This window comes from Canis lupus, chromosome 2 (genome assembly GCF_003254725.2).
Source record: "Canis lupus dingo isolate Sandy chromosome 2, ASM325472v2, whole genome shotgun sequence".
Lineage (NCBI taxonomy): Eukaryota > Metazoa > Chordata > Mammalia > Carnivora > Canidae > Canis > Canis lupus.
This window is the reverse complement of record NC_064244.1, coordinates 51,085,235-51,110,894: the sequence shown is the minus strand read 5'-3', so window position 1 is coordinate 51,110,894 and position 25,660 is coordinate 51,085,235. Positions and strand designations below refer to the sequence as shown.

At 43.3% G+C, this 25,660-nt stretch overlaps 1 protein-coding gene across 11 annotated transcripts in view; it reads right to left on the bottom strand.

Moving 5' to 3' along the window:
- The window catches only part of MAST4 (microtubule associated serine/threonine kinase family member 4), a 544,916-nt gene that overhangs the window by 158,360 nt on the left and 360,896 nt on the right, over positions 1-25,660 (bottom strand). For 2 of the 11 annotated variants that reach the window (XM_049103391.1, XM_049103404.1), the window contains exon 1: positions 2,121-2,650. The exons of the other annotated variants lie outside the window; for them this stretch is intronic. In XM_049103391.1, the coding sequence (XP_048959348.1) occupies positions 2,121-2,212 (92 nt within the window). In that variant the 5' untranslated portion in view covers positions 2,213-2,650. Of the gene's footprint in view, positions 1-2,120; positions 2,651-25,660 lie in introns of those variants that run through there. 11 annotated transcript variants of the gene reach the window in all.

Below are 25,660 nucleotides of genomic sequence, written 5' to 3'. Positions count from 1 at the left end.
AGAGCAGTGAAGGGAGGTCACAGGATGGGAAGAGTCCCACTGTAAGCACATGCTACACGTCCTAGGGAAGGGCGCAGAGTCAGAATTGATCACTGTATAATAAGAGAATGCAACAGCTACATATGCTGCTCTGGACGGGAAGACACCTGCCCTTCAGGTTTCCAAATCTACATAATAAATATAAAGCAGTGCTGGTCCTTTGAGACCAGTAATAAGCACATGTACGTAGAAATGAAATTCAGGACCCATAGCTCCAAATTCCGAGAATCCTGGAAATCCCCAGTAACCAACAGGCTGTGACAACCTTTACTAATAGAAGGGAGGGAAGAAAATCCATCCCCTTTTCTGTTTCACTGAATTGAAAAAAAACGGATCCATGACTTGGGGAATGGAGAAAGGCCTCCCCCACCCTCTCATTTTGCTGGGAAGAGCCTAAGTGACTTCTAAAGTAACTCAGAACTCAGGCTCTTGGCCAGCGTGAGCTGTCTCAGTTGCAGTGTTCTGGGCTGGAATGCCCCGGGCTGGAAAGTCAGGGCCAGACTAGGCTGAGAATTGTCTCAGTCACATCATCAACAGGTAGCCGGGGCGAAGAAAGGCTCCAAGTGCTTTTCAGGTTCAGACGCACAGATCCGATGCCAGAGCTCTTTGAGAAGTGACTTCAGGTGAGAGTAGAGGCTGCATCGTAGCCAGGACTACACCTCGCAAATATTTAAGGGCCCCTGACCTTCCTCAAAAGGTAAAAAGTCATAGAACGTACTGCCGTGGAAGTCGTGGTCTTGTTCATAGACAGCATCATCCCTTCAATGAATTACCTGCACTTCTTTTGCTGGGGGTTGGTACATGGATGACACATCTTGAACAAAAAAATGACCAACCCCAAAAGGTCAGGTCTCTGAAGTCATATTTACCTTTAATACAGCATTGGTACCAGTAAACCACGTGATCCTTTACATAAACAAGGTGACTATCTTGTTTAACGTCTACTCGGTATCAGACATACATGTGTTTTATATACGTGTATTTGCACGCGCATACACAACTATGGCTTGTGAGATCATTCCAAGATGCTTCTGAAATCTAAAAAATTACCATGGGAAATTTCAAAGGGAAAATTCACTGAGTTTTCCAAAGTATTAGGTATCTGACTTCACGCTACAAAAAGTTAATAGATACAACAGAGAAAATACACCATTTTCTTGTGTTCTTTAAACCCTGGAACACAGAGATTATGAAGCTCCAAATCCGACAGCCAGCATCCTGTTTATCTGACCGCACCACTGCTCTTAGACACATTCACGTGTACGCACAAGTCAAGTTTTGAAGAAAAACTGAGAATCTGTAGTTACGCAACTCAGAAGGTGTGTCCCCTCTAAAACCACAACTGTGCCACCTTTCTGTGCTGGACACATGCGGGGAGGAGAGAAAGACTCCCTTTAAATATCACATGCTCTCAATCTGAGTGTCAGCAACTAACTCTGAGCTGCCTTTCACTTTTGCCACCAGTTTCATCCTGATTTGAAGGTTCCCTTGTCCCCCACCTATTCTATCAAGTGTGTTACAGAATGAAAAGGCCAGCCTGTATTGGGCATAAATGCCAGCAAACCAGGAAAAAAAAACAAAGTGGCAAAGTCACGCAGACCTGGCTCTTCAGAGCAGACAACGCGAAACAGGCTCGCTTGAGCTATCGTTGCGTTGCACATCTGCATCTTATAAAGGTCAAATATTTAAAAGAAGGGAGCATCGGAGGGGCTCCACAAAGAGACGCCGAAGCGTCCGGTGTCCGAGCGAAGGAAACGGATGAATCTGATCAGATCAGAGACAGACAGACAAAGTAGCTCTCCTCCTCCCCCGTCCCCTCCCCACTCTTCCTCCCTTCTTCCCTTCTTTACCCACATTTCCAAAGAACAACTCTAGAAGCCCAGGCAACCAGGATTCCCCAGGAAATCCACCAGGATGACAGATTACCTGAAACAGGTATCCCCCATTCTGGCAGGATATAAACTTTTCAAACTGTGGCCCAATAAACAAAACCCCAGCTGCTGAGGGGCTCGGGCAGTCGGGCTGCCTCCAAGCACAGTCCCTTCTCCAGGCAAAGTAGCCCCCATTTTTTTTTTTTTTACCTTTGTGTTCTCCGAAGCCTGTTCCCAGTCCTCAAATGAGGCAAAGTAAAGTTTGAGAGCACAGTCCAAAAATTGGGGTCAGACATATCCATTTCTTTCCTCTCTTCAATTCACCGTGGGATCAAGGCCATAAGGCCAGACCAGGGAAGGAGGTGGGGGTGGAGGGCGGGGGGCTTAGTGGGTAAAACGGAAAAAGGCAAAAAAAAAAAAAAAAAAAAAAGGCAAAGAAAAAAAAATTAAAAATCCCAATGATGTAAGTCAGTCCCTCCAGGGGAAACGTGCACTGTGATGTCCAGAGCAACTTGGAGCCCGTCTGAGAAGCAGGCGTCTGGCGTTTCAGGAGCACACAGCCATTTCTGCGAGGTTCAGGAAACTTCCTTCCTCTCGGGTCTGCCCTGGGCCGCGGCCTGGGCAGCTATAAACAGTAATTACACGAGTCGGGCCGTGCGCTCTGCACAAAATGCTGTCTGTGTGCGATTCAGTCCAGGGACTTTGTCATCTGCTGGGCAGATACCATTCGCGGCCGGGGGGGGGGGGGGGGGGGGGGGGGGGGGGGCTATTTAGGTCCCGGGTTCCGGGAGCGGCCGGCGGGCGGGGCGTCCGACATCCGAGCGTGCCCAGGGCCGAGGTGCCGAGGTTCAGGCTGGGCGCCCGCGGGCAGCCACGGAGGCCTCCTCTCCCCCTTCTCCAAAAAAAAAAAAAAAAAAAAAAAAAAAAAAGGGAACTCAGGCAGCACTTCCAGGAGCCGGGCCGGCCTCGGGGCGGGAACAGGACACCTTGGTGCGGCCTCCGCGGCGGGGCGGGGGCGGGGCGGGGGCGGGGTGGGGGCGGGGTGGGGGGCCCTTCCCGGGAGCCGGAGCCGGAGCCCAGCCGCGGGGGAGGGGCCTCCTGGGAAAGGGGGGCGGGGGCGGGGTGGAGTGGGGGGGCGGGGTCTGGGCGGGGGTCGGGGCACCTCGGGCGGGGACGGCGGACCCCAGCACCCCCCCTCCCCCCGCCCCAATCGGTCAGTCAGTCGAGGCACCTGAGCCTGCGTGCGGTTGGGACTGGGGCGGAGCACGGCGCGGGCAGCGGCAAGTGCTCTGCCCCACGCGGTGGGAGGAGAGGCAGGCGGGCCGGAGGCCTCGCTCATCCCAGACGCCACACTCACCTGGGAGGTGCCACACTCATCCGGGAGGCCACACCCGCTCAGGAAGCCACACTCACCTGGGAGACCACACTCACCTGGGAGATGCCACACTCATCCGGGAGGCCACACTCACCGGGGATGTCACACTCATCCGGGATGTCACACTCACCTGGGAGATGGCACATTCATCCAGGATGCCACACTCACCCGGGAGATGACACACTCACCCGGGACGACACACTCGCTCAGGAGGCCGCACTCACCTGGGAGCGCCACACTCACCTGGGAGATGCCACACTCACCTGGGAGGCCACACTCACCCAGAAGGCCACACTCACCCACACCCTCGGCCGACTCTGGTTACAAGTTACATGCACCTGCCCAATTGTGCTGGGCACACCTGTTGGGCTCTGCGGACCGAGGCAAGCACCGCGGGGACGGCCGGCGACTCCCCATGAAGACGCTCCCCGCATTCATTTAATGCACGTGCCATTGTTGTCCTTCCACGTGTGTTAGAACTTGAAGGAATGAAAGGGAGGCTAATCCCGGTTCCTGGTGTCCATCTTGAAGACAGGCATGGTATTCAAATACCTCCCCCACACCCCAACCGAAAAATGCTTGTGGGAAAAGTCTATGAAGGGGAAAAATCAGAATTTAAATAAGCTGCCTTAAATCTGCTGTTCCAGGGCGAAGAGCTACTAAATTTTAAGACAAGATTTTAATTAAAAAAAAAAAAACTCATAAAAATGGTTTCATTCCCCTACTAAATACTGGAAACAAACCTGCCTACAGAATTATGAGGGTCACTAGGGGTGAAGGGTGAGCTGACAAAGGGAGGTGGGGTAAGCAAAGAACAGGACTGTACTGTGACATCTGCTTTATCTTATTCTTAGGACTCCTGAAATATTTTCACCCCAAGACGCTAGGAATTTCTGATAATGATTATATTGCAGGGCTTTTTTGTGTGTTATCTTTTGAAACTCTCACTGAGCCTCCTCAGATCCTTGAGATCTACTAAGGTAGACAAAGAAGGAGATATTTTCTCAATTTAACAAGTGACAAAATATACTTCAGACATTTAGGAACTTGGTTCAGTATGTTCTCCATACTAAGTTTTTTTTTGTTGTTGTTTTTGTTGTTTTGTTTTTGTTTTGTTTTTTTTTTACATTTTTAAGGATTTAAAAGGGGACTGTACTTCCCATGCTCCAGAGCAGTTGGTCAACCTCAGTACTTGGACATGTGAGGCTGGATAATTCTTTGCTCTGGGGGGGTTGTCTTGTACATGGGAGGATGTTTAGCAGCATCCCTGACCTCTAACCACTAGATGCCAGTTGTGACAATCAACCATGTCTATAGACATCACCAAAGGTTCCATAGGGGGCAAAATCCTCCCTGGTTGAGACCTACTGCTTTAGATAAAGCCTCTCTCTGGCAAAGAGACAGGGCATTGGCAAAGGGCAAAAATCTTGGGTCTCAATTCTGGATCCAATGATTACTATGAATTAATAAGACAAGTCACTTAATCTGCCCTTTTCCACCATTTTGGAGAGCTCATGATAGGACCAACCTTTCAGAAATCAACATACCTAAGTGAGATGACATACATCAGCCCCTATAAGCAGTGTTTAGGACACACTGCACATCAGTGTCAGCACTATGCTGAAGCAAAAAGAATATACAATGTTGAGAGGTGTAGGAATAGAGCAGAGGACACCCCACACTGTGCCCTCTACTTTCATGGTGGCACCTCCCCTGAGGTGCTGGACACACTGGTCAGGCTGTTTACTGCCGTCTTCCCTATTAGTTTGTGCTTTCCTCAGGGCTGGAGTCATGCTTTATTGATTTCTGTATTTCTAAAATCTGATGGTTTCTGATTTACATAAGCACTTAGTGAATACTTTTTGAATGGAGACACTTCAGATGCTTGGGTTTCTCTTAAAATGCCCTGAAATGATCAGTGATAGCAGGTCAACTGATTTTTTTTTTTTTTCAGAGAACCATAACTTCTTATGAATCCCATAAAGATACTTTTAGGTTCTAAAGAATTTCTCTTATTGACTAATGTTTATCTACAGGCTGTAACTGAAAACAGAAGTACTATCATTCCTCAATGTATTAATGTTGCTCTGAGAAATGTCACAACCAAAACTAAGAGCAACTCTCTGAATCCCACCCACCACTCCCATCCCCAAAGGTATGCCCAGGGAATAATTTTTGTGCTCAGTTATAGGTATTCACGTTTAAGAGGGAAAATTTCACATGAGAGAGTGCCCAGAGAAGAACAATCAAGGTGGTGAAAGGAGATATGAAAGTGATATATATATATATATATATATATATATATATATAATGTGAAGAAACTGTGTGTTGAAAGTGCAGAAAGAAAATTTAGGGAGTTTGACGGTGGTCCTTAAATACTGACATAACTACTACGTGGACAAGTCTTCGGGTCCAAAGATGAAAAGGCCTGAAAGGCCAAGAGAGGATGTCCTCTAAGTGTGTCTGAGTAGAGGTAACTTGAAGGAGATGCAGTGCACAGAACTCAAGTTCTGGATGGTTGCAAGAGCTAATGACTCTGTACCTCCTAACTCCTGTATTCTGTTTCTTCTACAAAAGCCCTATTATTTGAGCAACACCCATACACAATAAACTAAAATGGGTCAATGAGTACATAAAACGTGTTTTTCTTCTCTTGATTGAATGATAGATATCCTGGTCCAGATATCATTCCAATCTTCACTCTGTACATTCTGGTAATCTACTCTGCAGATTTTCAAAGGGATGGGGGAAAAACAATTTATTTTTCTTTTCTTTATTTTCTTTTTTATTTTTCTTAAACTACATATACTATAACATGTTTTTTTTTTTTTTTTCTTTTTGCACTTGGGAGGCTTGGGAAAATTTGGGCTGTGTCCAAAATGAAAAAATAAAAATAGGTAAAGGGCATAAGGAGCCAGAAATGAACTACTTAATACAGTGAAAGTGGCTGATACATTCCCACATTCACTTAAGATAAGAGTAGGTGTGACACTCAAATGTAACTTGTCTTCTAACCTGTTTGACTTGATTTGGGAACCTATGATTCAGAAGATAATGCAGTCAGCAAACACAAGAATTAAAAATTGTCAGAACTCCTGACATTTTCCTACAGACAAAATAATTACATGGGCAAAAACTAGAGTATAGTTTAGTTGCCAGTACGGTGAAACTGGCTACAGACTAAGAGGAAATGGACATTTATTGGAAATTCTTAAGACTATAGCTGGTCTAAGTCAATATACAGATATTTAGCAAGATTTTCTACTTATTGCACAATAACTGAGCCTACACAGTAATGGACAAGCTTTGTGATCCACAATGCTCCTTCACTGAACCAGATGATATTATGAGCCATTGTTTTTATAAGAAAGGTATGTGAATGAAAAGTAAGCTTGTCAGGCTACTGAAATGCTGACTTAGGATGAAATGAGTACTTAAGAATGGGCCAAATTCTGCATTGTTCCCCCCGCACCTCCCACCCCCGCCAATATACAAAGAATTCCATGTTCTTTTCACTGATTCGAATTTTCCCACCCACTACTCCATGCCTGCTCAATAGCATTTTCTCTCACCCTACACAGAACAGTGTTGAAGGTAACATCCCTGGAGCCTTCCCTGAACTTAAACACAGTGGGAGACTAAGCTTGCTAATGCAGGTGTGTAGCCTGGGAAACTGACAGCTCCTTGCACTGCACTGGCCATAAGGCCAGTCCCGATGAGAAGACACCATGAAACATGGTATAGATACCGAGTTCCCAAATGTATCCTACCTGATGTTGGCCAAGTCTGGGGATTGTGCTATAAACTCTGATCTCTATCCATCCCCATCTCTAGAGCACTAGAAGGGACTACTTCTCCAATGCTGCCCATACCTACAGGACTACTTTGGCCACTTTCTAAATGCTGCCTTGTGAACTCAAGGGTAGCCATGTGAGTAGCAAATTGCCTGTCCAAAATAAGCAGTCCTTGCAATCAGTGCACATCTTAAGAAATGAAGCTTAGGGCAGCCCCGGTGGTTCAGCGGTTTAGCGCTGCCTTCAGTCCAGGGTGTGGTCCTGGAGACCCGGGGGTCAAGTCCCACGTCGGGCTCCCTGCATGGAGCCTGCTTCTCCCTCTGCCTGTGTCTCTGCCTCTCTCTCTCTCTCTCTCTCTCTCTGTGTGTGTCTCACGTGAATAAATATATAAAATCTTAAAAAAAATGAAGCTTAAAGGCTGAGCTAGAGATATTCAGAAAGTTGCATCAAAGTGGAGTGGGTTGAAAGGAAACTCTACTAGCATTATTTAACAACTTTTTTTTTTTGCTCCCATTACCAAGCTATGAAAGAAGATAGCAAAGATAAATAAAATTAACTTGTAGGTATAGATGTGAAGGCTCGATACCAGAAGATGGATAATAAATAAGGTTACATCATCCTTGGAAAATGAAAAAAAAAATTTAAACTGTATCACAAAGTAGATTCACAATTATAGAGTGAGGAGATAAAACAAAGCAAACACAATAAAACTGATTTATATTTCTTGACAGGTTGAGAAGAGAACTGCATAACCCCCAAGGACTGGTTGAACGATAAGGTCTGAAAGAGCAAAGGACAGGCGGAAGGCTGGCTAGAAGACAACAAAACATTTTCCTCAGACACTCTTTGGAATCCAGAAGAATCATAGGCTTCAGGAAATGTAGCAAATAACCAATAACTTAAAAAAAATCCAAAAGGAGAGAACAGATGAATATAGGCAATAAAGTATTTCTCTCCCAAATTAGTGACTCCTTGATGGGTAGGACAGAGAAGCGGAGTAGAACATGCATGGTAGCAGCCCAGCAGACAGGACGGGGTTGGGTTTCCTGATTACCTCTTGTAAGTATATCACCCTAGCACGCTATCCTCTGGCCTACCAGCAAGGAAAGATCGCAGAGGAGTGGCACAGTAGGTTTGTCAAAGCTCTACTCCCCCACAAGAGGAGGTGAACAGAAAAGATCTCTCATCCTCACAGGGCTGCTGTGAAGGGGTCAGCCTACAGGAGATGACACCGAGGGAGTCACTCCATTCTAAACCTGGAATGATCTAGAAGACTCACCAACAAGTGACACAGAGTACTCCCTCTAACACAGCTAAGCCATCCAATTTTGGAGCAGAGCCCACACCTTGAAGATCAGCCCCCTCATCTGACAAACAGGAAGTCTAGCTTGTGTCTTACTTTAAGATCGAACTTCTTGCCACTTGTTCTAGGGCAGCCTTCCTAGTAGGTTCCTCATTCCCACCTGGCCTCTGGTCCTGAGAAAAGGTTCTCCCACAGTATCAACATCAAAATCTGTTTGCAGATCAATCCCCATTGGAATAAGAGCTCTATCTTATTCTTCCCTATTCTAAGGGAAGGGCACTATCTCCTTCATCTTTATTATTATTATTTTTTAAAGATTTTATTTATTTATTCATGAGAGACAGAGAGAGGCAGAGACACAGGCAGAGGGAGAAGCAGGCTTCCTGCGGGGAGCCCCATGTAGGACTTGATCCAAGGACCCCAGAGGATCACGATTTGAGCCAAAGGTAGACACTCAACCACTGAGTCACCCAGGTGTCCTCTTCATCACCTTTAAATCCTCAATACAATCATTGGGATGAATGTTGGGAGAAGGGAAAAAAAAGAAAAAACATGCTCAGACTTAACATGATACTTGATAGCAAAGTCAGGTATAGAATCCTGTTATTTTGAAGACACAGCTTGTACATGTTTTCAAAAGCTTTTTTTTTTTTTGATCTATTCCTTCTGAATTTCATTAGTCCATTCCATTATCTATACAATGCTGTCCTGTTAGACACGCCTACTGTCTCAGATGTGAAAATCTCAAAAAGTAGAGACCACACAGCTATATAGTTCTAGATAGATAGATAGATAGATAATTAGTTTATATGCAATGCTAAATGCTTTTTGACTGAAACAATGACCCCCAGTTAATAATCATTGCATTAGTCTCTCAGTCTGGAATTAACTTCAAGGACATGGAGTTGCTTGATCTAGAAGCTTGGGTCTAAGGTTCATCATTTCTTATCCGGCTCCTAAGCATGAATTACAGTGCAATTATCACAAGTGTCAATTTGGTTTAAGTGGGTCAGGGTGGTTATATTTAGCCCTTTAGTAGCTGACACTAAGACCTTTCTGTAATGTAAGATTAAAGTTAATTTATCAGTTCTTCTCTTCTTGAATATTTTTCCAGGTCAGACATCTAAAGTTATGGAAAATTATCCCACTAAAATAAGAGATAAGAGTTTCCATCAAAGTAACATAGGGAGTATGTAGAGACCAAGGTAGAAAGCATGTGCTTCTGCTAACAGTCAGGATTTTATTCCACTGTTAAAGTTGATTCACATTATTCCACAAATCAGAGGCTATTATTCTAGAGAAGAAACAAAATATTTTAGCCAAGGAGTTCTCAAGCAAACTTTAGTATCTATATCTATTAAGTTATATCATTTTCACTACCAACAAAGATTTTAAAGGAAATATCAATTTGTAGAATAAACAATGTTTAGAATGAAAAGTGTTCAAACTAACTAGTTCTCATAGAAATGCAACAAAAGCATCAATCAGGTATTTTTACCCGTTTAACTGGCAAAGATTAAAAAGAAAGATACTATCAATGCTGGTGAGAGCACAATCAACTATCTGGAAAGCTCTCTAGAGAAGAAAACACACACACCAACACATACATCACATATACACAGGTACACATACATAATTGTATATGTCTGCTACATACACGTGCATATAACACACACACACACACAAGTATACGTTTTAACTATAAACGGACATCCTGGAACTTACACAAATACAATCAACTGTACACACAAACATGTATGCATATGGAAATTAACCTCAGAGTTCCTTATAATAGCACAATACGGGTGACAAAAACCAAAGGTACAAGATCTTAATAATGTTAATAAATGTTACTTTAGGGGGATCCCTGGGTGGCTCAGTGGTTTAGAGCCTGCCTTTGGCCCAGGGTGCGATCCTGAAGTCCCGGGATCAAGTCCCGCGTCAGACTCCCTGCATGGAGCCTGCTTCTCCCTCTGCCTATGTCTCTGCCTCTCTCTCTATGTCTATCATGAATAAATAAATAAAATCTTAAAAAAATGTTACTTTATTAGGGCAAATGCTAATAAATACCAAAATAGCCATAAAATAAAATACTATAAAGCCAATAAAGAGAGAATATTAAATTCCAAAGATATCCAGGTTCTAATCCCTGCAACCTGTGAATATATTACCTTACATGTCAAGAGGAACTTTTTTAAAAGAAGATTTTATTCTTCTAGACCCCTAGAAGTCTAGGAGGGTAAATATATGTTGTTTTTAAACCACTTAGTTTGTCATAATTTGTTACAGAAGCCATTGGAAACTAAGACCACATTAAAGTATGCATTATAGGAAAGGCTCCTGAAATATGTTAAGAAAAGAAAAATAATGGAGCAGTTATGATATTACCCTACTTATATACATGAATGTATATGAAGACAAAAGACAGAACTAAGTATTTTTAGTGGCCATCTATAAGTGTGGAATTGCAGTTGATTTTATTCATTTATACATGTATATGTGTGCGTGTGTATATATACATTTTTCCCCCCGTGAGTCCTATTATTTTTAATTAGAAAAAAAACTCCAGGGATGCCCGGGTGGCTCAGCAGTTGAGCGTCTGCCTTTGGCCCAGGGCGTGATCCTGGAGTCCCGGGATCGAGTCCCACACTGGGCTCCTGGCATGGAGCCTGCTTCTCTTTCTGCCTGTGTCTCTGCCTCTCTCTCTGCATCTCTCATGAATAAATAAATAAATAAAATCTTAAAAAAGAAAAAAATTCCATTCCTAGAAACCATATATCTGACAGTCCTTTTATCATGACCTGGGAGTTCATGTTTCTGGAATTTTAGAATAGTGTCAAGAGTTCAAACTTAGAATGATACACTTTTACATGGACATTTTCATAAAATTGGATTGGCATCTTTGACAAAATAAAATGCAAATGTAAAAGCTCTAACAACCTTAGAAATACTAAAATTGCTTTAAAAATGAAGGCTTTCCTACTCCTGGGAATTTCATAATATAAAAATGAAAAATAACTGTTTCTACACATAAATCCTTACCTGCCTATGGCAACTGGGCAAATGGGTATTTTCAAAGCTGACTGGGTTATAAATCCATACAGGGCTGTCTGTGTTTTGGGTTGAATATATATGTTATTTGCAGAATGGTCACGCTGTGCATTTTATGAGACCAGTTCTGAATTCCAGAATTACTTCATTGTGCTGTACACGATGACTTTCTTTTTTTTTTTTTTTTTTTTTTTAAATTTTATTTATGATAGTCACAGAGAGAGAGAGAGAGAGAGAGAGAGAGGGAGGCAGAGACAGAAGCAGGCTCCATGCACCGGGAGCCCGACGTGGGATTCGATCCTGGGTCTCCAGGATCGCGCCCTGGGCCAAAGGCAGGCGCCAAACCGCTGCGCCACCCAGGGATCCCGATGACTTTCTTATTTCATTACTCAGAACTATCATTTACGTTTAAAAAAAAAAAGGATTTTATTTATTTGAGAGAGAAAGAGTGATCATGAGTGGGGGACAGGGGCAGAGGGAGAGGGAGAAGCAGGCTCCCTATCGAGCAGGGAGTTGGAAGCAGACTTGGGGCTCGATCCTAGGACCCCAAGACCAGGACCTGAGTGGAAGGCAGACACTTAACCCACTGAGCCACCCAGGCACCCCCCCCCCAAATCATTTACTTTTGACAAAACAAGTGCTATTTAAATACTAGCCAACATATGTGCAGTAAAAAAAAAAAAAGTGTTCCTAATTTCAAAATATTATTAATTTGGGATGACCTCTCTCCTCTCTCCTACAAACACAAACTCATTATTTCCCATGAGGCTAGATAATTTAGATTTTACCATCTTTACTGAGCTAGATTATGATATTATGATAACTGAAAGGCACAGACCAACTTTCTGGTACCAATCAAAGAAATATTCTTTGAACCAATGTCCTGTAAGACATATCAGAGACGACAACTATATTAAAGTTGATGGTTATCAAAGAACTTTCAAAAAGAAGTTATTCCAGGTTTAAGAGCTATAGTAACAGTCAATCAATCACGTCATCCAATGTAGTTGCAGATGGGTGATAAATGAATATCCATTGGCGCAAAGTAAGAATGATCTCTACAAAGTGGCTTTCAGCAAATGGTTCCCCATGGTGTAAGGTCTCCCTCACTAGAGAGGCTAATAACCCTTCATCATTTGACCATAACTATGTCTGAGTAGTCTTTGGTGGGCATCACCGGTATGAATAAACACGTTTCAGAATTATAAGCAGACACGAAAAAGTAAAACCTTACAACCTAAAAAAAAAAAAAACAAAAAAAACAAAAGAAACAAAAAGGGGGGCGTGCCTGAGTGGCTCAGTCAGTTAAATGTCTGCCTTCAGCTTGGGTCATGATCCAGGGGTCCTGGGATCAAGCCCCATATCGGGCTCCCTGCTCAGTGGGGAGTCTGCTTCTCCCTCTCCCTCCCCCCCCCAACTTGTGCTCTCTCCTCTTTCATACAGTATTATAAGGGATGCTAATACACCAGTGATAAAAGGACAGATGACATGTATGCAGCAGAAACAGATAACTCAGGAGAGTAGGAAAAAAATATCTCACTTAAATATAACCAAAATACACTCAGGAAAATTAGAAAGTGAGACACAAGTAAATTAAGTTCTTACTGGACATTAAAAAAAGGGGGGGTTCCCTGGGTGGCTCAGTGGTTTAGCGCCTGCCTTGGGCCCAGGGCGTGATCCTGGGGTCCCAGGATCGAGTCCCGCACTGGGCTCCTGGCATGGAGCCTGCTTCTCCCTCTGCCTGGGTCTCTGCCTCTCTCTCTCTCTCTCATGAATATATAAATGAAAAATATTTTTTTTTAAAAAAGCAACAGGTTTTCACATTGTATGGAGCCCCCTGGCCAAGGCTTCCATTACCTCTTCTTGCCTGGATTAATAAAAAGTCCTCCTCCTCCCCACCCCCCTACACCAGACTCCTCCAAAGCCGCCAGCCCTAACGTGTGCACACAATCGTTTTACCCTCCCTTCCGTGAAAGAAATTCCGTGCCCCCCCTCATGGGTCAAGCAATATTCCTTCATGTCACTTCTGTCCTACCATCACCGAATTACCTGGAGTGCTTGTTAGAAATGCAGATTTAAGGAGGATTCTCCACATCCCCTGACTCAGGATTTCTGGGCATGAAGCCCAGGAATCTGCATTCCTCCAAAGGGCCCGGAGAGGGGGGGGTGTCTTATGCACATTAGAGCTTGAGAGGTTCTTCACAGGAAAATCAAAACCTCTTTAAATGGAATACTTTACGAATACAGTCCCTTATCGCTCCTGCCTCATCCTTTTGACACACGTCCCTTTGTGGTTTATGCTCCAATAAAAAAAAATATGTACTTGTCAGAAATAGTGAATTACTTTCAGCTCCCCAGACGTCGGAGCTGTGCCATCCCTCATTGCTTTTGCACATCCTGTTCTCTCTGTTCCTAGAATTTCCATCTCCTCTGCCTGGAAAACTTCTGTTCATCTTTCAAATGAAAGATGTAAGGTCACCTCTCCAGTTAAGTCTGACTTCCTCTTGGAGACCTTCCTCCTGGATCTCGAATGAAGATCCAGGCCTTCTTCGAGATCCAAGAGGCCTTCCTCCTAGATCTCGAATGAACTTTACACACACACACACACACACACACACGCACACGCCTTTCAGAGCAGTCATTTTACTAGAGCACAAATATCTACAGGTCCAATTCTCCATGAGGCTTTAAGCACTCTGGGTACAAGGACAGTTTTTGTTCATTTGTGTCGGGCCTCTGAATATATCAGAGATACTCGCAGACTCTGTGGATGCACACCTTACATTACTTTGTAAGGTTTAAACACACACACACACACACACACACACGAAAACCTGTTATTTTCTTATTTATCTAACTTCTACATACAAGCCCTATGGGGATGCTTCCAAAACCATGCTGCCTTTTGTCAACTACTTGGATGACTTTTTTAATTTATTTTTTATTCATGAAAGACACACAGAGAGGCAGAGACACAGGCAGAGGGAGAAGCAGGCTTCCTGTGGGGAGCCCGATGTGGGACTTGATCCCAGGACCCTGGGATCATGGTCTGAACTGAAGGCAGATGCTTAACCACTGAGCCACACAGGCATCCTGAAGACTTTTCATTTTAAGCACTGTCATTATTGACCATCTTCATGAAGATTCATTAAAAGAATAGTGAAAATGTCAGTTTGTGATTTTTAGGCAGATTTTAATGGTTCATTAATAAATGAACCTTAATAAATGAACCCAAAACCAAACCAAACCCAAAACACTTAGCTTTTTATAATCCTTCACAATCAAGTATAGTGGAAGTCAAGTGTTACTCTGCTCCCTCTGAAAAGATGACCAAAAATGAACTTGGGCAGGATGACCTTTTCCCAAGGCTGGAAACCCAATCCTCCTGGGGATATGATCAACATGTGTGAGCTCCCCCAACCCCATTTCTCTCCCACCCCACTCACTACACCTCAGTAGATTAGGGCATAACTGCTTCTCTGAGAGGAGTGGGAATTTAAGGTGCTGTATTTCAGAGTCACATCTTGAGAAGCTTTCGCTAACACAATTCCAAATCATGCTTATTTTTTATTCTTCATCCAAAGAGCCAGCATTTCAGGAGGGAATAACTAAATCATAACAAGCTACACTCCTAGAAAAAGCCCAGTAAATAAAAATGAATAAATAACATCTGTTTCTCCAATGAAATCGCAACTAATCTACATGTCAGATTCCAGGAAACTCTAGAATAGATTCCTATCTAGAACTTTCCAAGACTAGTTAAGTAATTAAAAAAAAAAAATCTCACAGAGAAATAGAACCAGATAAATTTATCGTGAACTGAAAGATGAAGTAATTAGAATAGTTGTGGTCATATGGCTCTTTCAATTTGGGTATGAAAACTGACTTCATAAATAGAATATATTTCTAATGAAAGTTTATTATTGATTTCAAAATTATTCATTGAGTGTTCAAGGCCATATAAAAATTTGTGTTAATTTCTTTGTTAAAAAATAAGCAAAACATGAATAAGAGAAATCCCGTGATAATCCATATATTATGAAATTATTTTAACTTCTTCTCACCAAACCTTCCATAGAGCTGTCAACACCTGGCAAACCTGAAGTCTGAATTTCACTTCTTCTACATCTTCCTATGAAATGTATGCAGGCTTGCTGGAGAGGAAAAAAAAAAAAAAAAAAAGCCCTAAGGGAGAGATCTAGAATAAAGCTACAAAAGCAAAATTCTCAGGGTGTATGTGTCTATATATAGTCTTTGACTATTCTGTGATTGACTACAGATAAAAAAAATTAATAGAAATAGGACATGGATTACAAGTATCATTTAAAATAGATATTTAGGGACACCTAGGTGGCTCAGCAGTTGAGTGCCTGCCTTTGGCCCAGGGCCTGATCCTGGAGACCCGGGATCGAGTCCCGTATCGGGCTTCCTGCATGGAGCCTGCTTCTCCCTCTGCCTCTGCCTCTGCCTCTGCCCCCCCCCCCCTCTCTCTCTCTCTGTGTGTGTCTCTCATGAACAGATAAATAAAATCTTTAAAAAAAAATAAAGCATAGATTTAAGGTAGTCTAAAAAAATTCTTTCACGTTTCAGCCAAAAATTCTGATCACGTTTTACTTTTTCTAGAAAAATGTATCCTTCTTCCTTGGTTGAAAGAGCTTTGGCCTAGTTGTGAATATTTATTTAATGGCAGATCGTTGTTTATCTGCAATGATATTTCTATCCTCAAAAGAAGTCGTTTCAAAATGTCACTGGGGGGAAAAATAACAATTTACCATATAAAACAGTATTTTCACATGGCTACAACTTGTGTGAAAATATAGCTTTTGGCTAGACCCATACGTGGACATTGCTGCTGTGCCTCCATTCCCAAAACCACAGACTGCTCAATTTGCTTGAATAATTCTGGGCTGTGTCACATACTTTCATGGGACAGTGAGAACTTCCACTAATCAATGACTGGGCAAAATCACTCTGAAGACAAATCTTTCTCCCCAAATGTTCTTACTGTTACTTTTTTTTTTTTTTTTGATGAAAATAACTGGCTTCCTTAGGGAAAATAAACAACTTCAACCAGATGATGCACAAGAAGGGGTCAGGAGAGACAGACATGGTTTAAAGATGCTTCGGAGAATCAGGAGAATTCAGGGACGTTTTTTTTAAGGGTCAAGGTTCTAGGGATCTTACCTTTGCAAGTCCCATCTGACATACTGTCAAACATTCCCACACCCCACACTGAATGTTTTTTCCCCCGTGAAACATGTTTATTTTCTAGTTGCTGCATATCTAAGCAATCATCACACGCACTTGGGAATTCTCATGAAGTGCAAAGATCTAAAATAGAAACTGTTTCCAAGAGCTACATTTTTGTGATTGTTAAGTTTAATGATTAATGGAGTTGATATGTTTTCAAATATCTAGTTTCCTCTAATAAAGCTGCAAGCCAGCAACCTGATGCTGGATATGTTAAAATACATATATACAAAAAGTATGTTTTCATGGATAAAATATGGTAGGAATTTTGATTCTGTGGTTTTCCTTTTGTTTACTGAACCAGAATGTCTTTCCCCTCTTGCAGACTCAAATTGGTCCTAATTCTATGAATGTCTCTGCACGCATGGAACCTCCATCTGGGGAGACAGCATCACAGAGCGGTTGACAACGTGGACTGGAGCTACTGCCCAGATTGTAATTACACCACCAGTACTTACTAGCTCTGGGATGCTGGGTAGGTTATTCAATCTCCTGGTGTCTTAGTGTCCTATTCTGCAAAATTAGAATAAGAATACTTACCTCATAGGGCTGTTGCTAGGATTATGTTAGTGTTTTCTAAGTGCTGCAAACAGTGCCTGATATTTTAAAAATATTAATCATGTTACTGTTACTTCAAAAGTAACAGTAGAAGAAACACTCGTTTTCCCCAGCAAAGCTGCTCATCCACTGGGTGCTGTCTTGCAGAAATGGATAGACCTGACGTTTTGGGCAGACTTAATGACAAACCAAATCCTAGGATCAATGTCCGTAATTCTTTTTCTTCCCACAGATTCTTCTCTGGAATAGGGGGCAGGGGTGGTCCCGGTGCTAAAGATAACCAAACCGTCTAATAGCCTGGTTTTCTCAAACCAGTTTGTGTTGGAGAAGGAAAAAATAATCAGAAACTCTAGAGAACCAGTTTATAGTCATTTTTTTTTTTTTTTGACATTCTCCATTCTAGAACCATTCTGGGTTAAGGGTCCAGGAATAGGAACAGGATCAGAGATTTAAGACCTCTCCCCAGAACAGATAATAGTCACTTCCCTCTAGTGGCTGAGATACAAAATTACAACTGCCCCGGCCAAGTGTAATTCTTGAGACGTGTTGTAATGGAAATAATTCAGAGGATGGTAAAGTGAGAAGCCAATTTTAAGCCAGTGGGGGAGTGAGACACAGAATAACAAACCATTGAGGCTTTTAAAAAGTAAATAAGTAATAAACCTTTGCAGAGTGTCCTAATTATTAACCTTACCATCACCGAAAGAACAATTTTAATTTAATGTAACCCCGCTTGAAGTATTTAATACCTATTTCAGCAGCCTCTAAGTATAGTCAGTGTAGTCCACATGATAAATAGCTTTCTCTTTCTCTAAGTTTTTTTAATGGATGGGGCTCATTAGTTTACATAATCATCCCTAAAACTAGGACAGTGCTCCCACTGTCGCTTTGCAGTGAAATATTAATCCTACCAAACCAAATATTTGACATGATCTGCTGGGCTTGGAGTATTTTCCTTAAACCATTAACTTCTCATGGGTATGGGGAGACAGGAAAAAAAAAAAAGAAAAAAGAAAAAGACATCTTTCATTACAGTTGTGTTACATGAGGAATACATAACAAAGGCAACTGGATTTTCTTGAAGAGTACTGAAATTATTTCTGAGCAGTTTGTGTTCTAAGCCACTGCAGACACTCAGGCATCCAGCTCTTCTGAAATGTTCTGATTTTAAAATCCCATTGCACATGATTCATCAGCATACACTATGTCTCTATACTGAGGAAGGAAGGTTACACCACATAAACTGTAAAAATGGCTCATTTTTCATTTATAAATTCACGTAAGGAAGCTAAAAAATGTCATCTATGAGACACAGAAGATGTTCCTAAAACAAAGCTCTCCTGTTTTTTCTTCCACATCAACCATAAACACACATTTGACTTTATAAACCTCTGATCTAAAATACACCCATTAGAAGGTGTATTTTATTGGTTCGTGCTGTTAAATACACAAACATCAGAAATATTTTCTCTAGCACATAAAGTACCATGACGAATCTAATAAATCTACATAATATCATACTCATTTCAAGATACTGAGCGGTGTGTAATAGGACGCACATGCATATTTGTGTGAAACAAAATACAGACAGTGTTGGGGAAGGAAGAGTAAGAGTTTTCGACATTTTTATTTGATGTGGTGCCAATTCAGCTAAGGAGTGATTTTTCTCTCAGCATTTGGACACAACTGGACTAGAAATAAGCGGGGTGAAAAACTGATATGCCCATTTACAAACTCGCTTTCTATAATAAAGATCAATTATTTCTCTGTTTAAAAACCTATGATCTGGGATGCCTGGGTGGCTCAGTGGTTGAGCGTCTGCCTTTGGCTCAGGCCGTGATCCCGGGGTCCCAGGATCGAGTCCCACATCGGGCTCCCTGCATGGAGCCTGCTTCTCCCTCTACCTGTGTCTCTGGCTCTCTGTGTGTCTCTCATGAATGAATAAATAAATCTTAAAAAAAAAAAAAAAAAGAATGATCCTTACAAAACTAACCATACTCTTATCATGTGATCCAACACTTTTGCCTCTTGGAATTTGCCCAAAGGAGCTGAAAATTTATGTCCACACGAAAACCTGCATATGGATGTTTATAGCTGTTTTGTTCATAGTTGCCAAAACTTGGGAGCAATCAGGATGTCTCTCAGTAGGTGGATGGATGAACAGGCGGTGGTCCATCCAGACAATGGAATATTGCTCAAGGCTAAAATGAAATGAGCTACTCAGCCATGAAAAAACCTTAAATGCACGTGATGAAGTCAAAGAGTCCAGTCTGAAAAGGCCACATAATGTGTGATTCAAACTAAATGACATTGTGGAGAAGGCAAAACTATGGGGTCAGTAAACAGATCCACTGTTGCCAGGGAATGCAGAAGAGGGATGAATGGGCAGCCAACAGGGGAATTAGAGGCCAGTGAAAATACTCTGTGCGATACCATCATGATGGATGCCTGTCATCGTACTTTTGTCCAAACTTGCAGAATGTACAATTCAAAGAGCGAATCCTAACACAAATGTCATCCTCTATCAGTTGCAGGTTCACCCATTGGAACCAGCGTTAATCACCGTGGTGGCAAACATTGATGAGGAGCAAGGGTCTGTATGTGTGTGGTCAGGGAGGGGAGTATATGAGAAATCTCCACACCTTCCCCTCAATTTTATTGTGAAACTAAATATGCTCTAAGGAAAATAAAGTCAACTGGAAATAAAAAGGTTTTAGTTTTTTTATTTGTATTTTGGGGTACCTGGCCGGTGGAGCATTCAAGTCTTGATCCTAAGGTCATGGGTTCGAGCCCCACGTTGGCTGTAGAGATGATTTGATGTAAAACCAAGTAAAAATCTAAGAACTTTCCATTTGAAGCCAAAAGGTATCTAAGATTATTGATAAATCATCATTTGACAAAACCAAACCAAACCCCTAATCCTTCCTCCCTACAAAAATAAAGCTCAGCTTGGGCTCAGCCACCCTCTCCAGCCTCAGCACTGAACACTTGTCTTGGGTTTCCTACTGCTGCGCTCACCAGGAACCCCGACTTCCTCGCTGTCACCACAACACTCACTCCTGAGCCTCCTGACCTGTCTCTGCCCTGCCCTTTGCCCAGGACTGGCTTCCCCGCTAGCTCCTCTTCTCTTCCTGATTGACATCTTCTCATCCTCCTACAGCCAAACAGCCTCTCCTGTGGGAGCTCCCTGTTGAAATTGAATCGGACAGAATTAATGCTCTCTCCCGTCTGTTATTATATTACAGTTAAGTGTTTTCATGTCTGTCTTCCTTGAGGGAAGGTCATGGGTCATCCATCTTGGTGGCCCAGCCTCTTCTGTGGGGTCATTACTGGCGATCAATACATGTTTGTAGGATGAGTAAGTGATTCTACAATGTGTATCCACATGTAGGTGGTTTTAAATCTCTCTTAGAAGGTAGGTGGGACCTAAGTCATGAGCGAAGCCTGAGTGCCCACTGTTACTGTACCACTCACTAGAGTTTTCACCGCCATGTTAAATACATTGCTGATTTTCTTTCTAACTCAGTTATCTCACTATTTCCCTCCCCCTCTTCCACACCCCCATTCTGCCTACCCAAATCGTATCCTTCCTCCAAGGATAGGCCTTGGACCTCCTATGACAAGCCTGGCCTCCTGTCATACCTCCCCCTAAAGGCCTTTTGCAACTATACAGACATGCCCAGGCAAGCTACAGGGTGAGAGAAAAGAAAAGTGAGGTCATAAAGTCACTCAAGACCTACTACTCACATAAGGTGGCAGGAAAGATAAATCCGATGTGGTAACAGGGCAGGAAAATGTATCAAAATGGAGAGGACTCAGATGTCCCACAATGACCAAGAGCCCCAATATTCCCAGAAAGCCCATCAAGAGCCCTCATGTCACTGCTAGCACCAGGGTCTTTGTCCTTTGTCCAGCACTTCTTCTAGCATCTGCTTCCTACCTCCTACCCATCGCGCCCCTCACCAGAGGCCCCTGAATTCCATGGCCTATACACAGATCACTCTAAAAGGGGAATACTCCCTCCCCTGCTTGACACTCCCGTTATCTCACTTCTGTGAAGCTACTCGTCTCTTCTTCCCCTTGAGCGCTGGCCATGTGACCTGCAGCTCCTCAGCTTGGCATCTGGATCTGCAGTATCTCGGGATCTAGCCCAGAGCCACTTCTCACCGGTTGACTTCATCCGGTCCTATGGCCTTACGTAAAGCCCTGAATCGGCTTCTCCAGACCTAACCGTTCTTGGCAATTCCAGACTCCACATGGGTATCACAGAGGCCTCTCAAACTTGGCACGAACAAAGCTGAACTAATGATTTTCTGCCATAAACAACTCCTCCCCAGGTCATCCCCACCTTGGTAAGAAGACCTACCATCTCTCTGTTACTCCAACAGAGCAAAAACTCTCTATTGATTTAGAGATCTAGAATCTAGAACAATCTAGAAACTCATCTTGGTTTTGCTTTTTCCCTCAAACATCTTTTCCAACTCATCCCCTGGCAACTCCCCTGCACTCTCCCTTCAGGACAGCCAGAATTTAACCACTTCTCTCCAAAACCCCTTGTCCAGGCCACCACTGTCTCTCTTTCTAGACTACTCCCTAACCTAAACCACAAAACTGAGGGCGACCCACCCACTACACAGCACCCAGAGGAAACTTTAAAAACACAGATTAGGAGCATCTGTGAGGCACAGTCAGTTAAGGCTCTGGCTCTTGGTTTCTGCTCAGGTTGTGATCTCAGGGTCATGGGATGGAGCCTCGCATTGGGCTCCAAGCTCAACAGTTTGCTTAAGATTCTCTCTCCCTCTCCCTCTGCCCCTCCTACGTGTTCTCTCTCTCTCTCTCTCTCAAATCAATCAATCAATCAATCAATCAATCAATCAATCATCTTTGAAAAAACCGCAGATCCTATCCCATCATTCTCCTACCTCAAAATCTCAAGTGCCTCCTCCTCAGGCTGAGGGAAAAGCCAATCCCTGACTCTGACCACCGAAGCCTTCACACCTGGCCCTGCCCACCGCCTACCTCATCCACATGCCCTGCTTGTTTTGCAGTAGATCCTCTTGCCTCCCATCCCCATCCCCGACTAGGATATAAGCTTCATGGGGACAGACACCTTCCCTGTGCTGCTCAGAGCTATACCCTCAGACTCTGGAACACAGCCTCGCCAGTGGTTGATACTCAAAATGAGCAAGCATCATATGAATGAAGGTCAGACCCAATGCCTGTGTCTCCCTGTGTCACCCCTCAACCCTTTTTGGCCAAAACACTCTGAGAAGCATTGCTCAGGATTTCTCTGAGGTAATGATATCCTGCACACTCTGCCTCTAAGCTGATGTCACAGGTTACATCGCTGTACTTCTCCAGGGTTCCAATCTTTAGTAAGACTTTGCAGAAGGCCTTGGGCCAAAAGAGCAGACCCCCGGCTGTTACAACATAACAAAGCCAGTCCAAGCCCACCTGTCCCTCCTCAGCTTGACAGCTACGTCTACTCCTCATCTTCTCTATGTCTTGTCCTCAATCATTGTCAACACCTGGAGATGCGCATTAACTTCCCTGTTATATAGACGAGGAAACTGGGATTCAGAGACGCGGCGTAACTAGTCCCAAGTCCGTGATAAAGAGTGACAAAGCCCGCCGTCCCTCACAAATGGTAGGGTAAAACATCTCAGAGGGAGGGCTACATATATTGAAGTGAATACTGGTCTCTTTCACCTTTAAATCGGCATCCCACATCCCAGCTTCTGTCAGAATCAGGAGAGTGATCAGATCCAGACTCGCATATTCAGATTTCTGGAACAAAGCGAACTGGTGTCCATCTGTTACCATGGAGAAGCAGCACCACAAAGGTAAGCGATGTCAATTAGTGCCTCCAGAGCTAGACCTGCATGGTGACTTTACTCAGGGCCTCAGCCACAGATGCTCCCACGGAGCACAAACTATCCACTAGTGATCTTTCATATCCTTATAATCAAGAAGCTACACGTAGACATTGAGACCATGAGAAAAGCTCGCCGGCAGCAAAGGGACAGACCTTCGTGTACCCACCCCTGTGACATGAAGTCAACTACCCAGAGCAACGTCACCACTGAGCTCCTTAAATGAAAATGCTATAGGGATGCTATGTGCTAAATAAAAGCTGATGAATGGGGTAGCATTACCCGGTACATATTTTAGTGTCCCTTGGATTGATATTAAAACTAAATCTAACCAGACAACGACGCCGACATGGTGGGCGAATGAATCATCGGCAAAAGGGCACCGCCGCGCTCCAGCAGTGGGTGCAGGCTCCTCTGAACACATTGCAGATAGGCACTCTAATGAGGGAGAAAATATAAGCCAACGTAACTAGTCACATCAGATCCTACAGGAGGGAAAGCACATTAACTGATGTGCTGATAACCGCCGCCAAAATATCAGCTAGGGAGAACAAAAGGCTGTCAAAGCAAGACGCTGCAACCAAGCCAAGACAGTCCCGGGGTTGCGCGTAAGCTGCAACATGACATTCTCAGGAGGAACACGAGTTTTGTTTCCAATGTCAGCTCACTAAGTGATTTTTTTATTGATGTCATATTTTTAGGGCCTGCTAGCTCTCCCGGACTACCAGCAGGAGATTCCAATCGACTGTCATGATGACTTCAGAGCTACACACTCAGGTAAATAAAAAGTGGCCTGTCGTCCTCTCATGCTCTTTTGTGACATCACTTTCCTACCTCTGCAGGTAACAGTGTCCAGACACATGCCCATCGCGGCACTTACATCTGAGTCACTGTCCGAGTAAGACCGTTTACCAGACCCTGATGAAGATCAAATTCAGCCTCTTTATGGAAAGAAGCATGGAGAGGTTAAAGGTGAACGTGAACATGGACACACGGTTCAAGATGGGATAAGGCCCAGTGATGGTAAAGTGAAAAGAACGCTTGACCTGCGCAGTGCTGAGATGAGCAAGGCCTCTCCTCTACAAGGAGAAGGGGGCTCCTGACCTTGCTGCTTTCTCATTGGTGAGACTCTGGACAAGTAACGTCATCTCTGTAAATGCTCATTTTCTCACCTATAAAATGGGAATAACACTACTGAGGAAGGCCACCTACCCTACCCCTTCCCACAGAGTGGAGGCCTCAAATCGTTTGGGGCTGCCTCAAACCATCACACAGAAATAAATAATGGGACAAAGTTCAAGTAAACAAACAGTAAAAATGACCTCACTGGGTTTTTATGAGGAACCAATTAGAGTTTATATGTGAGAAGTGCCCCTAAACTGGACGGCACTTGACAATTACTGAGCCAAATTGATCTTGGCAGAGACGCTGAGTGTTTCATGTTTCTCCAGAAGCAGTACGCTACCAGCCCTTTGAATCAAAGTGGGTCAGAGAGTCTCTTGAAAAAATGGAATCCCAAAATTAAATGGGGCAAAAATAGACCTGGCCCTCGCCTCCCTTACCCCTCACACCCGAATCCATTTATCGATTTATAGTATAGGGTGGTAGAACGCATGATCTCTAGGTAAAACAAAGTAGGAATGGCTTCTCTTTTTTTTTTTTGAGAAATACCTAAAGCTTCTGGCCAACTTCTGTTGAAACAAGTTCAATGCAACTATGCCAATTTAGGAACCCAGTTTCCACTGGCAAACTATGTTCTACGACATAGGAGCTCCACTTTCATCCGTGACCACATAAGTATTGCTGACTGACTATGGCTTTTCCCCACTAAGCCTCCCATAGAGCCTCAACGTCTTCTCAGCATGGAGGCCTGGGTGGATCCCAGAAGAGCAGTCAGATCGGAAGCATCTATCACTAGCCGTCTCTAGAACACACAAATGAGCGACGGACTGAGAGGCGAATGCCTTCCAAAATGGAAATCTCTACTTTGAGCTGATAATGTCCAATGAACAAAAAGCATCGAGGTTGAATTCATTCAGGAGACCAATACGCTCAGCCATTCGACGTAACATTTTCCCAGTACCTCACGCTCAGAGGCTTAAAAATACGCAATGTTATTCAAAGTCGCATGTTGTGCTGTACCATGAGGTACATGGAAAAGGCAGCCATTTGTAAAAATTTTTGCCTTTAAACTTTTTATGGCCAAATGATCTCTCCCCCACACTCCACTGCACTGAGCTTTGGGATCTCAGTCCAGAGCTATTTTTTCTTCAGCATAGCTCTGTTCTTTCTTGAGAAAACAAAACAAAACAAAACAAAAAACCCCAATGGGCTGCAGTTCACCTCCACAAGTACAAGAAAGACTTGTGTTATTGTGAGAATTCCTCAGGCTCCCTACTGGCATCAAAAGCAGCAGGAGCTCCCCTGCCCAGCTTCTGGGGCATTTCTAGGAGACACAGAGGCCAAACTGGAACTTTAGACAGTTTGCGTGTCTCTCCAAGTCTCCACTTGTGGAGGCTTATTCCACAGTTAACTGGACTCGAGAA